The sequence below is a fragment of the Triturus cristatus genome, chromosome 8, assembly GCF_964204655.1.
Source record: "Triturus cristatus chromosome 8, aTriCri1.1, whole genome shotgun sequence".
In the NCBI taxonomy this organism is placed as follows: domain Eukaryota; kingdom Metazoa; phylum Chordata; class Amphibia; order Caudata; family Salamandridae; genus Triturus; species Triturus cristatus.
Window position 1 is genome coordinate 248380216 of NC_140591.1, and position 16058 is coordinate 248396273.

General features: G+C 43.6%; 1 protein-coding gene across 1 annotated transcript in view; it reads right to left on the reverse strand.

The window, feature by feature from the left end:
- LOC146801918 (matrilysin-like) overlaps nucleotides 1–14984 on the reverse strand; it is a 155606-nt gene extending 140622 nt beyond the window's left edge. The window contains exon 1 of the mRNA XM_085624064.1: nucleotides 14815–14984. Within this exon, the coding sequence (XP_085480190.1) occupies nucleotides 14815–14928 (114 nt within the window). The 5' untranslated portion in view covers nucleotides 14929–14984. The remainder of the gene's footprint in view (nucleotides 1–14814) is intronic.
- Nucleotides 14985–16058: the final 1074 nt, after the last annotated feature.

Sequence of the window (16058 nt, forward strand, 5' to 3'; positions counted from 1 at the left end):
GCATCAGGTGGCTTCTCCTTCCGGCTGTAAATGATTCTGGTGTTGTTGCCATACAGGTCCAGGGTCTTTCTCAATCTCTTTCCCTTTGTCAGATGTTTATTAGTGTGGATGGAGAGTTGTCATACACCATTGCCACATCATCCCTCCACCCCATCCCAACCCTCCTGTACATCTTTTCGGGACAATCCAATATGATGGAACCCTTCTTCCCCTGGTCAGTGGTCCTGTTCCCACCCTGATGTATGATAATGGACAAAACCTCCATTCCAAACCGGTTCTGGGGCAGCTCCCCTTCCCACTGGTTTTGGACTGACATTGGCTAGAGCAACAACGGAAGGGGGCAGGCCCTCTTCAAATGTAACAAGTCCTTGGGCACAACCCCCAGGCCATCCTGTCAAGGGAAAGCCAGCACCTCTCCACTCCAAAACTCTTTGTCCTCTGCCTGAGAGTAATCTACTTCTCGCCACAGGGGAGCCATCCAGCGTGCAGGTGACAATTTAATGCTTACACGCTTTAGGCAGAAAACTGCTAACTGTTTTGAACATGTATTTTGCTTAACAGGCAGCCAAATGTTGATTTCACCAGCAAATTGGGTTTTAGATTACTATAAAAATGAGTCCTTGACTTATTTCTGTTGCTGCTACAAATCCAATTTTAGCATTTATTAAATGTAGCAATGTAGCCCAGTGTTTCCCCGAGAAGGCAGCCAGCCTGGCTGCAGTGAAAATAGCTTTTGGGGAAATTTCACTGTAATGATATGTCCAACATTCACTTTTACCTTTCCTACTTTTAAATATAAGATGCCCTGCCTTTATGGGCAATAAGGCCTACTTAGGTGAGACTTATTAATAGTTAAAAGGAAGGTTTGGCTTTTAAAAGGTGCTATTATGACACAATGGCATAACAAAAGCCCCTGCAGCCCCCACGCTGTGTTGGGACCCCTGAGCTCCGGGAGCTCCCTCCGGCACTAGCATGTCCCTGGCCTGGGAGCTCCAGTCTGGGTCTGGAGCGTGGTAGGGCCCCCTGCATGTACTTTCAGGGGACCCCCTCAAATATCATTAGGCTACTGTCATGGCAGGTCAAATTTGCAATTTAAAACTGCCACAGACATATTAGCTATGCATACCGCTACCAGCCACCCCATGACAGTAGTCTCTCACTTGCAACCTGGGCCCGTGTGCACACGTGTTCATGTGTAATCAGCCCAGTGCCCCTTACACTAGCTGTCCCGCAGCTGCAGTATCTTAATATTTGGGCACACTCAGTCCAAATACCATGAAATTACCATTAGTGAGAGTACGATAGTGAGACTCACACATAGGAAAGTTCCCAAAAAAAAACCTGATGATCAAAAGTAAAAAAAACCTGGAAGACAAAATGGGCAGAACCCATTTGAAACCCATGTACTATATTCTGAGAGGAGGTTTATGGAGCTCTTGGAGCTGTCACATTGGGAATAAAGGCCTGTGAGAGCTGGTTGAGAGCCATCGAGGGGAAATTGTGGGTTTGTGAAGGTCAGGTAAGTTTCTGTGAGGTCTTCCTAAGGGAATGTATGTGTGGACAAACGTTTCTAAGATTTAGGTGAGGGGCTGTAGGGGCGGCCAAGGATCTTCTAGCAACCAGGAGACCCAGCCGGTTAAGGGTGCCTATGTAAAGGAATTGGACATGAAGGGGTTTGACAGTATCAGCAGATGGAGGATCTACTGTTGATACAGGAGTACTCCCTGAGGCCTGGCTGAAGGTCAAGACTGGGAAGGGGCAGATAAACTAGCTTGTAATGGCATGAGCTTGGATTCTCTTGGGGCTGGCTGAAGATCTTTATGGACTGGCTTAGGGTCTAAAAATGCAAGTTGAAGGTGTGCGAGAAGCTGGCATAGATAATGCAAAAGGTAGCTTTGAGCCTTGGAGAGCCAGCATCATATCTATACTTGCAAGCTGAGGTCCCTCCTAAGGAACTGCCTCAGGGTAACTAGGTGAAGGTTGAGGCGCTCCCAAAGTATAATAGAAAAATCCAAAGTGTCTTGATGCACATGCAAATCTTGACGGAGTGGCTTTATGCTCAATCGTCGCTCCTCATTGTAAATACGAAATATAGACCGGCCACCTTGATAAGCTGTTCCGTCTCACTCTCAAGATTTGCATGTGTAACACAGCTGGTGAGACCTCAGTTAACAACAAAAAGCGATTTTTATACATTTTCCTCTGGTCAAATTTGTGGATGCGGGAACTAATCCCTATATGTAACGCCCTGAACGTCTCAGGATCGTTTAACAGACACGACAATGAGGACGCAACCACTTGTGAAGGGTTAGTTCTTTTAATGAAGGCAAATAAAATACAAAGAACAAACAAAAGTTATAGTCACTGGAATCCTCCAGGCTAAGTACGTTACCAGCCCACAGCACGGATGGTCCTAACCGTCCTCTGCATATACGCCGATCCCGGCGTATGCCAACAGAGGGCAGAAATGAAATGGCCGACAATGCCAATCGGTAGGCTGTGAGGGGCACGAAGAGTGTTGGGGAGAATCGAGGAGTCAGGGAAACACCCAGCCGGGGTCTCTACCTGAAGGGAGCAGCCGCTCAACCTCTTCCTCAGACTGCACCGGGACGCGGAGTCACCTCCTGGTGATGCGTCACCGATACCCCAATCACAAGCAAGAAGACTGAACCGAGAGCAGCCGCTCGATCGATCCTGTGGACTTCCGAGTCTGTAACGCGGCAAACACCTCCTGGTGTGCGTTACAGCTGGCAGTCCCTGTGTCTCTGGTCGGGCTGGGAGTTACGACTCCAACCAGCAAAAGCGCCACTGCGCTTGGACTCAGCCGAGTCAAAAAGCGAAGCTCAATGGTTGACCGGTAGAGCTTCCGGGTCCTTCACAGGTGACGATGGGGCAAGACACGGCCCAGGGAGTAACGACTCGACCTACCTCCGTTCTTGCCTTACTGGAGCACCACTCCGGAACACTGCTCTTCACGAAGCAGGTACGTCGGTGTAAACACAATATCCGACAGCCTTGTACCTCCCGGTTCCTCCCTTTATAGGGCGTGTTTTCCTTGAGTTATGTAACAGCTCTCCTGTTTACATAAGGGCGTGTTTCCCTTGAGTTATGTAACAGCTCTCCTGTTTACATAAGGGCGTGTTTCCCTTGAGTTATGTAACAGCTCTCCTGTTTACATAAGGGCGTGTTTCCCTTGAGTTATGTAACAGCTCTCCTGTTTACATAAGGGCGTGTTTCCCTTGTATGACAGGAATTCTTGACAGTACATCCTCCCTCTCAGCGGCTCCCCACGGGTCCAGCGCTGGCAGGAAAACGCCGATGGAACAAGGAGACCAAGCGCGGAGCATGAACCCCTTCAGCCGGTTCCCATGAATGCTCCTCCGGGCCATAGCCTTTCCACGCAACCAGGTACCACAGCTTCCCCCTGCGCCATTTGGACGCCCGTATGCCCGACACTTCATACTCCACCTCCGACTCCACGCATACCGGCCTAGGTGTCCCAGACGGCTTGGAGGGTGCTGGTTTGAGCAATGATACATGAAAGACAGGGTGTATCCGCAATGACTGGGGCAAGCACACCTTCACGTTCACGGGACCCATACACTTGGTAATTCGATAGGGGCCCATGTACTTGGGATGGAACACACTGTTCTTTCGAAACCTCATGTTTCTTGTGGATATCCAGACGTAGTCTCCCGTGCGGTACAGTGGCCCGGGCCTTCTCTTCCTATCTGCCGCAACGGATGTAGAAATGGCAAGAACCTGGGATGTTGGCCATAGTTGCTATAGAACGGAGATGACTGTGTGGAGCTGTGAGTGGCGTTGTTATAGGCTATCTCTGCAACCCATAGCAAGTCGACCCATTCTTCCCTGCCCTGGTCCACAAAACATCGCAGATACTGTTTGAGCGTTTGGTTCAGGCGCTCGGTTTGGCCGTCCGTTTGAGGGTGGTAGCTGGTGGACAGGGCGGTCTTAACATGCAGCGCAGTGCACCAAGTCTTCCAGAATTGCGCAGTAAACTGCGACCCCCGGTCCGACACGATCACCCCAGGTAATCCATGCAGTCGTACCACATTCTTTAGGAGTAGTGACGCCAATTCCACGGCCGTTGGGACTCTCTTGCAGGGGATGAAGTGCCCCATTTTCGTCAAGTAATCCACCACCACCAGTATTGCCGTCATCCCCTGGTCTACCGGTAGGCCCACCACGAAGTCCAGTGATATGCTATTCCATGGTCTATCCGGTCTATCTCGATCGATCCTGTGGACTTCCGAGTCTGTAACGCGGCAAACACCTCCTGGTGTGCGTTACAGCTGGCAGTCCCTGTGTCTCTGGTCGGGCTGGGAGTTACGACTCCAACCAGCAAAAGCGCCACTGCGCTTGGACTCAGCCGAGTCAAAAAGCGAAGCTCAATGGTTGACCGGTAGAGCTTCCGGGTCCTTCACAGGTGACGATGGGGCAAGACACGGCCCAGGGAGTAACGACTCGACCTACCTCCGTTCTTGCCTTACTGGAGCACCACTCCGGAACACTGCTCTTCACGAAGCAGGTACGTCGGTGTAAACACAATATCCGACAGCCTTGTACCTCCCGGTTCCTCCCTTTATAGGGCGTGTTTTCCTTGAGTTATGTAACAGCTCTCCTGTTTACATAAGGGCGTGTTTCCCTTGAGTTATGTAACAGCTCTCCTGTTTACATAAGGGCGTGTTTCCCTTGAGTTATGTAACAGCTCTCCTGTTTACATAAGGGCGTGTTTCCCTTGAGTTATGTAACAGTTCTCCTGTTTACATAAGGGCGTGTTTCCCTTGTATGACAGGAATTCTTGACACTATATCTTTGAAGACAAATAAGTGGTGAATCCGAATTTCTTAAGACTGATAGGTTGCTTTTAGATTTTAATTATAAATAGATCTGATGGTCGAATTTACAAAAGGCATTTCGTCATTTATGAAATAATGGTTTTTATATCTAAATAACCGTTGACTTACATTTAAAGTTAAGTTGAATCCTTTATACATCTGGTATGAGAAGATAGGCATCCCTCACTCTTGAATCACCAATTGAAATTTTGAACTTGTCTTGCTATCAATTCAAGCCCTGAAGAAGTTCCGTTAAATTGTCTATACAGGAACGAAACGCGTTGGCTGTCGTTGTATATTTATCATCCATGAAATAAAAGTTAAAAAAAAGAAAAGAGAAATATTTTGGACTTTGTATCTTATGTTTAGTGCACCTCCATTTGTAAAAAAACATTGTAGTTTGTGAGCCTGCCTGCCAGAGTGCCCTTTGGTCTGCTGGCCTCCCCCTTTTACTAGGGCTCATGTGATGTATTGCTTTCCTGCACCAGGTTATTCGCCTCGTGATGTGATGGTCTTTTGGCAAATTTCAGCTCAACTATTATATGACTACTGCTGTCCATTGTTCTTGCTCCGAAAATGTGAAGCAGCTCTTGGTAGTTTTAAACTGTCTGGTATTTTGAAGTTCACTTAAGTGATACATTTCTAGACTGATCCCAGAGTAGGCGCCGCTAAAGGATCGTGCATCTTTTATATTCACGTTTTTGCTTTGCAATGGACCATTAATGCCGAATTGCACTAGGAAGAGACTTACGATTCGCCATCTCAGCATGTATAGCTCTATCTCTGCCGCTCTGACATGGCCTACGAGTCTCTGGCTTGGGGCGAAGCTATGGCAGTTCCCAGAGGGGGCTCAGAGATAGGGCTAGTCTTACTGAACTGGCCCTTTGAAAAGGTTTGTTTCTTCTAAACACATTCTAACAGGAAAAACAACACAACAAGTTCCCAAATGCATAAAGATGTTTTTTTTTTGTAAAACCAGGTGTCTAGAGGTGCCTACAGGTGGCTCATATAAGATGCGTTACTTGACAATAATGAATTTCCCCACGCCAATGTCTCTGAAAAGTAAAAGAATCCCTGCATTTTTAGAATTTTGTGAGGGGACAAACAATAGATACTTTTAGATGTTATTCATTCTTGGTAATGCAATGAATCATAGAAAGTATTTAGCTCCAAATAGTGACTAAAGGCAAATCAATGTGGCATGTGATTTGATATTAATGGCTGTATCTATTTGGATACATGAAAAATGGCATTGGTCATGTGAGGACTGTTGACTCATTTGTTCATGCCGCACCCAGATGGCTGACGCCCACCCATCTACTGAAATGCATCTCACATGGTAGGGATGTGACTGGGCACTTGTTTTGATATGATGGTTTATGAGCTCATTCCTGGGTGGTTTCCATCACACTCCCCACATGACTACAAGGACATCCAGTCCACTCTCTTCTCACTCATTCTGCTGAAACTATAAGTACCATAGTTTTGAGGTTTTCTCATATTTGTGAGTAACTAGTCCTGCCCAAGATTTGACATTGTAGGAGTTCTATTCATGATTACATGATGGCCTAACAAAATTGCAAGCCCCAGAATGCACTAGAAAGCCTGGAGTGAATGAGCTTCTCATGGCTCTGCAATAACTACAAGTGACATGTAACTATGTTTAAGTATGGAATTTAAGGGTGGTGGCAAGAATGGCTCAGAGGATGCTGGTGATCTTTACAAGACTCTACTATCTACTAAGGTATCCACTAAGGTATACTATAGTTCCTCTAGGCTCAGCAAAATGAAACAAGACCTCCACCCCAACTGTCTCTCCTGCCAAACTGAGACAGGTACCTTTTACCACACAGTGTGGACATGTCCTGTTATACAGAGATATTGGTCCCGCATACTCTCAATCCCCTCTTCGAGGTAGGAACATTGTAGCCAACTTCAGAATGATAGTTTTAGGGGCTGATGGACGAATGGAGGGCCGACGGGCCATTAGAACCCTGGTGGGTCTGGGACTCTTACTCGCCAAACGCGACATAGCATGCCACTGGCGCTCAGCCAAGACTTGCCCTCTGCAGGAATGGATGCACGGAATGAACTGAATGGAAGAATATGTTTATAAATCCAGAGGTTGTCCCCAAAACCCCAAGAAAATATGGGGTATGTGGTTGAATTATTCCTCTCCAACTGGGGTCTAAGCAGTGGATGTTTTCGATGTATATGCTGTAAAATTACTTTATATCTTCATGGACCAACTAGTACGTGTTGTGATGCCAGATTTTCAGTCTGTTTGTGGTTTTCAAAATCAATAAACTGTGTAGTAAAAAAATAATACGGCATTTAAATCTATCTTTGGTGGCGGGATTGCCTAAAAGCAAAGGGGAGATCACTTCCAATATATTCAACATTCATGTGGAGAGCTTTCAATTTCATCATTTTTGTCTCTATGTACTGGCGCGGATCATGATATTGATCATCTATTGAATTCAGCCCCACATGGATTACTACATGGTGAATAATAATATAATTATTTGTTTTATACGGCTCTTGTTGAGCACCACCAGTATGAACACCAGATTCTGTGTCTGTGTAGTCACCACTATGATGTAACGACAGTGGTAAACAAAAATTGTTTCCCGCTGTAGTCTCGACATAAAGAGATTTCAGGCCCGCAGACAGGGCCCTCAGAGAGCCTGCCAGTGCGGTGCTGGCTCTCTGCTCTGATATAGAACAAATAGTCCAGTGCCAGGAAGGGGAAAACATAGCGGGGCTTATTTATATGAGCCTTCTGTTACTTTTGCACCTCGTAAAGTGGTACATGCATGACGCAGGGCTCTCAATAAAATGATTTGAAGCCACGCAAAACCACCCTGCGTGACTTTGAGTGGCCTCAGATATCTGGAACAAGGCAATGCAGCGCAAATCGCTGTGTCACCTTACTCTGCTACTGGGTGGCGTTCCATGGGCATTTGCAGTCAGTGTTCCCATGCAACACTTTGGATTTTGATACTGCCCCTGATTTATAAATTCATGTAAACCTGGTGAAGTGCCAAATCCGTAAGCCTTCAAAGGTGAGGCGTAACCAGGAGAAATATCTTTATTCCTCCTCATTCTTTTCTCTTTCTATGTCTGCTGCATTCTGCAGCAGACATAGAAAGAGGAAAACTCCTCTTAGATAAGTTTTTGTGCAGGAAGGTGTCCCTACATGCAAAGCAATGACCCTTGCACCACGGTGCAAGTTGGTGCGAGGGTGCCTATGTTGGCGCTCTGCTGCCAAAACGGTGCCAGCGCAGATAGAAAGGACATGAATGCACCATATTGCATAAATACAGTGCGTTCCTGCCCTATCACTTTGCCATAGGGCAACACTGCAAGGTGCCTTGCTGCGCTGTCCTATGCCAAAATCTCATAAATGAGGACCAGCGTGTGGTGGGGGTAGGTGGCAGGAGAGCATTTTTGTTTCTACATTTAAGACAGAGAATAGAGACCATGTGGTGTATGCCACCCGCACCCCCAATAATCCTCTGCCCCTGCAAGGCAGTTGAAAGAAGGGGAGATGATTTAGGAGGCCAGACATAACATACAGTTGTACATGTGTAAAAGGTGAATAACAGGAACATTTGTCACCTGGGGGTTCTTAGTGACATCAAAGACAAATTAAGCTTTGCTCTTGTTTATCTAATGCCACACCCACTTTAGTCACTTTTACCTATCTTTTATTATATATATTGTTAAGCCCATGCATAACCATTTTATATCTCTGGAAGTAGTAAAGGCTGAGCTAGCTTTATTTGGATTTAAATCTGGGACCACAGCGTACACACACATTTCTGATGTGCTGTTGTAGTGCACAAGTTTACTAGAACACTTTTAGAAGAGTCATAAGGGTGTGAATGAGGTAAAGAAAAAGAAACAGAAAACTGCTCAGCTGTGCAAGAACCAGCAACACGACTCCCCCCCCAACTCAGAATAACTCACATTAAAGAGAAGATAAACAAAAGCCACATTTCCTGATAGTTTTACAACACATTAAAGGGGGAGCCATTTAGACCTGAATGCTATTGGCAAATGTAATGTGTGCCCATTTAAGCATATGCACTCATCAGGAGTGTTTGCTCCATTTAAATTCTACAAGGTTACACGCTGTGTTGATCGAGATAAAGCAGGAAATTTTTATCTTACATGGGGTACCTGTTAGGGGTGCAATATAATCACTTGTAGTATGCACCTGCATATTATCGTTGTCTTTGGTGAAATTTGACGTTAGAAGAAATGGGAATTAATTAATATGTTCTTCCGAAAATTAACACGATTCAATGTGAAGCTTGACATTTCGATCATAGAAATGTAGAGAAAACATATAAACGATGTAACACACTTATATAGAGCTCATTAGTGATGTGACGCACTGACAAATTAAATGTATTTTGAATGTTATTAGGCAATGATATAATTGAAATGGATTTATTAATATAGTTTAGTGAACGTTTTATTGAAAATGCAAATGTCTACAAGGAGAACTTTAGACACGAGTAATTTGGTGCATTGTTATTTTAGCCTAAGTCGTAGGTACGCCTGAATCCGCAGCCTGCTTAAATGTTCTCGTTTCTGAAACTAATGCTTAGATTTCTGTGTGAATTCATAGAATGTTGCTAGTTTTCATGATTTGAATTTCAGGTGGACAACGCTCTGTTAGTGAAAAGAAAGCCTATTGATTCTTTAACTAGTTGAGAAATGAAGACGTTGCAGTTAGTTCGGCCTGGCGAAGATAAGGTGGAAGGAGGTGCATTCACACAGGAGAAGCAGAAGGGACCAAGGACGAGTTGTTGCAAGGGGAGTACATGGAGAAGACTGTGAAAGGACCCGACATCATGTAACATTCTGTGGTTGAGCCTAGTGAAGAATCCGTTTGAGAAAAACATTGTGGGACATTTGCTGAATACGATTTTGAATATATGACGCATTGAAGAGAGGGACAAATGCCCCATTTTCCATCTAGACTTCCGACAGAAAGCACCTGAGTGCTAACTTGCTATTCCCTTGCTTGTGACTTTATGCTGCTTGACCCATCTAATGGTAGAGTGACTTCTTAGGAAGGCTCCAACCACTGACACCTTTCTTCATTTGAATTATTTGCTTAAATACTAAACTAGGGATTTCACTTTTATAATTGGAGTAGGGATAGATAGAACTAAATGCTTTTCTCCAACAAAGTGCCAGTGCAGATGAACCTTGACTCTTGCCTCTCAATTACCTGCATAATACTTATCGAACCTGTCATTCTTTTCTTGCTGAATCGAGGTAACCTCTTCAGAAGATTTGGATTTCTTTTGTTTCCTCTGTATTTCTATACTCTTATGCTGAGCTTCGTATATGTCCAACTATTTCTGAATTTGTAATAAACTTGACTAACCTTCAATTGGTTGTGGACCTGCATTATTGTGTAGCTATGAGCTACACTGTATAATAAAGTGATTAATGAAAGCTTTGCTACCCTTTACAATTTCCTGCTGCTAAAAAGAACCATTGAATAATTGACATTGGAGGAGTACTGATAAATAAGCCCAGGCCCTTTAAATAGCCTGTGAAAAACCACTGGAATAGAGGGAATAATACATGCCAAAAGGGCTTATTCCATCTTTGCCTATGGTATTTTTCAGTGTGAGTCACCATCTGTAGGTCGAAGTTTTTGCACCTGATTTTACTGAGTGGGTTTAACTTACCCTGAAAAAGATACGACTCACTTTAGGGAAGGAAAATAATTGACCACATATAACATCTATTAATTCTGCCCATTTAAATCAAGAATACAAACCCAAATTGTGAAAGCGCTCAAAGTAGCAGACTTTTCATAGGTATCTGGCTTCAGTAAGGCTCCAAGGCATCATGGTAGGTGCTGTACTTCAATCTTCATTTTTCTTTTTAGTTATCTTTTAATAGTAAAATGCTAACCAATTTTCCATGAGGTCATCTTCTTTCATAAAAATCGGTCAATTTTCACTAAGGTACTTTCCTGACAATATGATGTTTCACATTCACTAAAGTTCTTCAGGGGACCTTAGCATTGCTAGTTGGTGCTGCCTTTGAATGATGAAGACCAAGTTCAAAGGTACCTCACCCAGCAAAGGAACAATGCCTTGGTGCAGATCAATGACCCTGGAAGCCGCAGGTTCCAAAAACAACAAGACAGATTGTGGTAGTGCTCAATACAGACACAGCAAACTTCTGTCATTCAGAATATGCTTATGAAGCACCCCTGAGGAAAGACAGTACATGTGCATCGGATTTATGCACAACCAATCAAGATCCAGGGAGTAAGAAAAACATTGAGTCGTGCTTAGAAGCCCTGGTCATTAAAGGGAAAGAAATACCACTTATCTCATTCAGAAATATGTATAACATCGATTTGGTTGTGTCTAGTGCTAGTAGGTGACGCACTGCTACTCATTTTGACTTTTGGTGCTCCCTGTGACATGGAGGATGAAGAGGGTCTCATCCTCTATGAAGAAGGACACTGTGACTTCAGCTGGATGCAAGAGACAGGAAGGGTGTATTTTAATAAGACTGTGTCTATTACTGTGGAATTAGATAGCATTTGGTTCCAGAGTATAGCAAAGTAATGAGTGAGAAAGTAGGAGAAATGACTAAAGTTAAACATTATTTGCTTATACCATCATTGTAGTAAAACTAAGCAAGCAACCACACCCAAGTAAGCAAATATCAAATAGCTGATCCTGATTCCCTGATCAAACTAAAGGAAAAGACACCAAAAGCCAAGACTGAGGGACCTTTGCTAGCCTCACATATGATGGTCTGGCACAGAGTGTTTTGCGCACCCTGAATATTGACACCAGACTTTCAGTGGGACACATTGAGCACAAAATATTGAAAATAAAATATTGATTGGTGAGTACGTCTAGACTTTCTTTACCTAACTCTACATATATGTACCTTAGCATTATATATCTTACAGGTACATAGATGTGGAGTTCGGAATAGTAAATCTATGCTTCTCTATGTGCACTTACCTTTCAATATTTTGTCCTTCAATATTTTTTCCTCGATATTCTTGTACCAAGATATTCTGGATGTCCATATTCAGTAGCACAACCGCAAACAGTTAATAAGCATTGGCAAATGCATTAGATTTCACCTATGTGATTAATAATAAGCTGTTTTTGTTGTAAGTTGTAGCTTCCTAAGTAGTTGTACAATATACGTCACAGAAAGTCTGTTAAAGTGTTATACCTTGTTCATGTACAAAAAAAGTAATTGTTTGTGCTGTTACTAGTGGTATAGTGTGGGTAAGTAATAGCAACATTTTGAAAAATTAAATAAAAGAGGGAAATAATATGATGAATTGATATAATAGCAATATTATGTGTTTGAAGAAGTTCTGACAACTTTTGGGCCCGGTGCCACTGCACTTGCTGCACAATTCAAATCATGCCTATAGTGCCTGCAAGATAACTGCATTTGTGACTGCCTGTTTAGTACTAAAATATAGCAATATTTGGTGTCTAGAGGAGTTATGACAACTTTTGGCTGGTGCCAATACACCTGTTGCACAATTCAAATCATGATCCTTGTGCCTGTAATGAAACTACGGATGTGACTGCCTGTTTAGTAGTAAAATATTGCAATATTTGGTGTTTAGAGGGGTTCCTAGAGCTTTGGGCCCCGGTGTCACTGCACCCGCTGCACAATGGACATCATGACCCTAGTGCCTGCAAGGTAGCTACACTTGTAACTGCTTCTTTAGTGGTTACATTTAGCAATATTTGGTGTTTAGAGAAGTTCTGACAACTTTTGACCTAAGTGCCACTGCACCTGTAGCACCCTTGAAATCATAGCCCTAGTGCCTGCTAGATAACAGCACTTGTGCCGATCTATTAAGCAGTAAAGTTTAGTATTATTCTGCGTTTAGTGGCGTACCTACAGATATTGGCCCCTGTACCACTGCACCTAGTGCACCATTCAAATCAAGACTGTATAGTAGTAAAATGTATCAATATTAGGTGTTTCGGGGACGTCATAATGCATTTTGGGCATGGTGCCACTGCACCTGCTGCACCATTTAAATCATGACCCAGTTGTCTGCAAGGTAACTGCACTTGTGACTGCCTGTTTAGTAATAAAATATAGCAATATTAGGCGTTTAGAGGAGTTCTGACAACTATTTGGCCCTGTGACACGGCACCTGCTGCACCATTCAAATCATGACCCTAGTGCCTGAAAGATAGCTGCACTTGTGACTGCCTGTTTAGTTGTAAAATATAGCAATAATCAGTGTTTAATGGGGTGCCTGGTGCTTTTGGTCCAAGTGCCACTGCACCTGCTGCACTATTGAAATCAAGACCGTAGCCATTGCTCAATAACTGCACTTGTGCCTGTTTAGTAATAATATCTAGCAATATTTGTTTTTTAGTGGACTTATGACAACGTTTGGCCCCAGTGCCACTTCACCTGCTGCACCATTCAAATCATGACCCTGTTGTCTGCAATGTAACTGCACTTGTGACTGCCTGTTTAGTTTAACATTTTAGCAATAATCTGGGATCCCTAGAGCTTTTTGCCCCGGTGCCCTGCACCTGCTGCATGATTCTAATCAAGTCCCTTTCAACTGCACGGAAACTGCAATTGTGACTGCCTGTTTAGTAGTCAAATATAGCAATATTATGTGTTTAGAGGAGTTATGACAACATTTGGGCACAGTGCTACTGTACCTGCTGCACCATTCGGTTCATGACTGTTGTCTGCAAGATAACTACACTTGTGACTGCCTGTTTATTAGTAAAATATAGCATAGCTCTTGTATATTAACTATTTTTAACTTACAATGTTTATTACAACATATAGAATTTGATCATAGTAACCAAATAGATTACGTTGAAAAATTAAATCCGATGCCTACAAACTGCATAGAAAGGTACTGAGGCACGAATAGGAAATGCCACAAACGTTCTAAGGCTAGAAAGCAAGCATTTCCACATACTGTTAGAAGCTGTCTGCCTTTTCTGTGGGAGGAGATCTTATCTTGACAGTAAGTTGCACTTAAACAGTGTGAACAGCTTCAGTAGTAGTATCGTAAATGGCGGCAGCCAGTAGAAGTTAACAAAAAAAGTTCCACATAAAAGCGTATGAACAAGGCAATTCGCCAATGGGAACTAATAAAACCCTCCTTTTAAGATATATTAAATACAAGAGATTTCACAAGCACTAACCTAAAAAGGACATCTTCTGCGAGGCTTATTAGGGAATTAAAAATAGGACTCTCTTGCTGTTGAAGGTAGCCTAAATCTGCCATTTCCTTGACTGAGTTATAACCACGTTGCTCACACACTAACACTTGAGAAAAGACAGTTCACACATTGTCTAACACTGAGAAAGTAATGGCAAACTTGTACCCATCTGTAGCTTTTCAGGGCTTAGATAAACCTCATTTTCTCATCACTCACATAACTAGATGACAACGCAGTCTCTCTCCTGCATTGGCACACAGCAGTACCATATGATGCTCATATTTAACGGGCAGAACCCCAGGGATTATGCGAAACATGGCCTTCAGGAATATTTTCAGCTCTTTATCTACAGAGAAAAAAATCCCCTACTGCGGCACGCATGCGTGACATGCACCTCAAATAGCTTAATCCATTTCATTCACTCCTATATGGTGTTCAGTCGTATACAATAGCGTGTAATCAAAGCTCTATTTCATTGCGCTGCTGCATCAGGCAGCCAATGACAAACTGTGCTTCCCTATACCTATCCGTACCAAAGCCCCCATAGGTCCTCTGCACTCAGCATTTACACATAAATTTATAATTTTCCTACTCTAAATAAATGCCCTTCATTTCAACTTTAGCCTGTTTATCGCTGTGTCAATTGTATGATTCCAGCATTTGTCCTCCATGATCAGCTCCATAAAATATAAAACCTCAGATACCAAATACATTCTTACCCCTGCACGCTTCTGATCATCAAGGATTATATTTGTGTCATCGGGAGGCAGTGGAAGAGCCATGGTGCCGGCCAGGACAGCGAGGACACCAAGAAGGGTCCCAACATGCATCATGCTCCGGAGGAGATCGGAGATAAGTTGTGGAGTTGGTGGATGACGCCTTGAATGTTCGCCTTCCAATGTCTAAATCTGAGTTGATTATATGCTGTGCATATTCTGCTAGTCAACATGACTCATGGATGAACTTTTGCTCCCTGTGGTGTCATTTTCTTTGTCATGAATATCAAAGTTCCTCCTTTGCTAAAGTCCAGAAATGAAATCATTCACAGAATTGAGTAAACCCACAAACCTTCCCTGTAGGCCCTTTTTAGGCAAGGGTGATAGGACGCCGTTTGGTGGAATGGTTTAAAGGCATGCATGCCAATACATCAATAGTTTTGTATGCTTATACTAACCTTAATTTCCAGTGAAATGTGTCGCAACACTTGCTTGAACGTTTACATCATGTACCACGTTTGAAGTGGTCACTGATGCATTCCATTTTCCTGGTACGATGGATGCCTGCTCACGTCTACGAAACACCCACCTGCTAGGCTTGTGGGTGTTCGGGCTGTTTGACACCATCATGGCAGCTATGCACTGGTCAGGTGCAGGCCACGCTCCTGAGTCAGACACCCCACGCTTGTTTCTCAGGGGCAGCACCTTCCTTGGGAGGAGAGAGGCAATGGATGCTGAATCTCCCTTGTAGCTCTTCTCGGAGTTGCATTGGGGCATATTAACAGGGAACAGGGAAAATTAACGCTTAGGGCGCTTAGCGTAAATTTTTTTAACGCCCGCAATCGCTGGATAATATCGCCTGGTTATCGCGTTATTAACAACGCTAACCGCCTAGGCGATAAAAAATCCAGCGATAGCGGCATTTTGGGAGGTTATCGCTGGTAATGCAGCAATAAAACTACAAGGAAAGGGATAACCTTGTTGATAGCCCATGGTGGATTTAGCCATGTAATCCACCTCCAATTGGATTACATGGCTAAATCTGAAAATTAGCAGATGTGAAAAAGCAGCGTTAACCGGGGTTAGCGCTGCTTTTTTTGTCTCTAACAGGGTTAGCGTGAAGCTTGCTAATAGGAGAAATGTCACTTAGCAACATTTCTTATTTTGCTCTGGAACGCCCACTTTGCATCTCATTAAAGATACAAAGAGAAGCGTAGTGAAAAAGGGTGCTAACATGCGATTTTGCA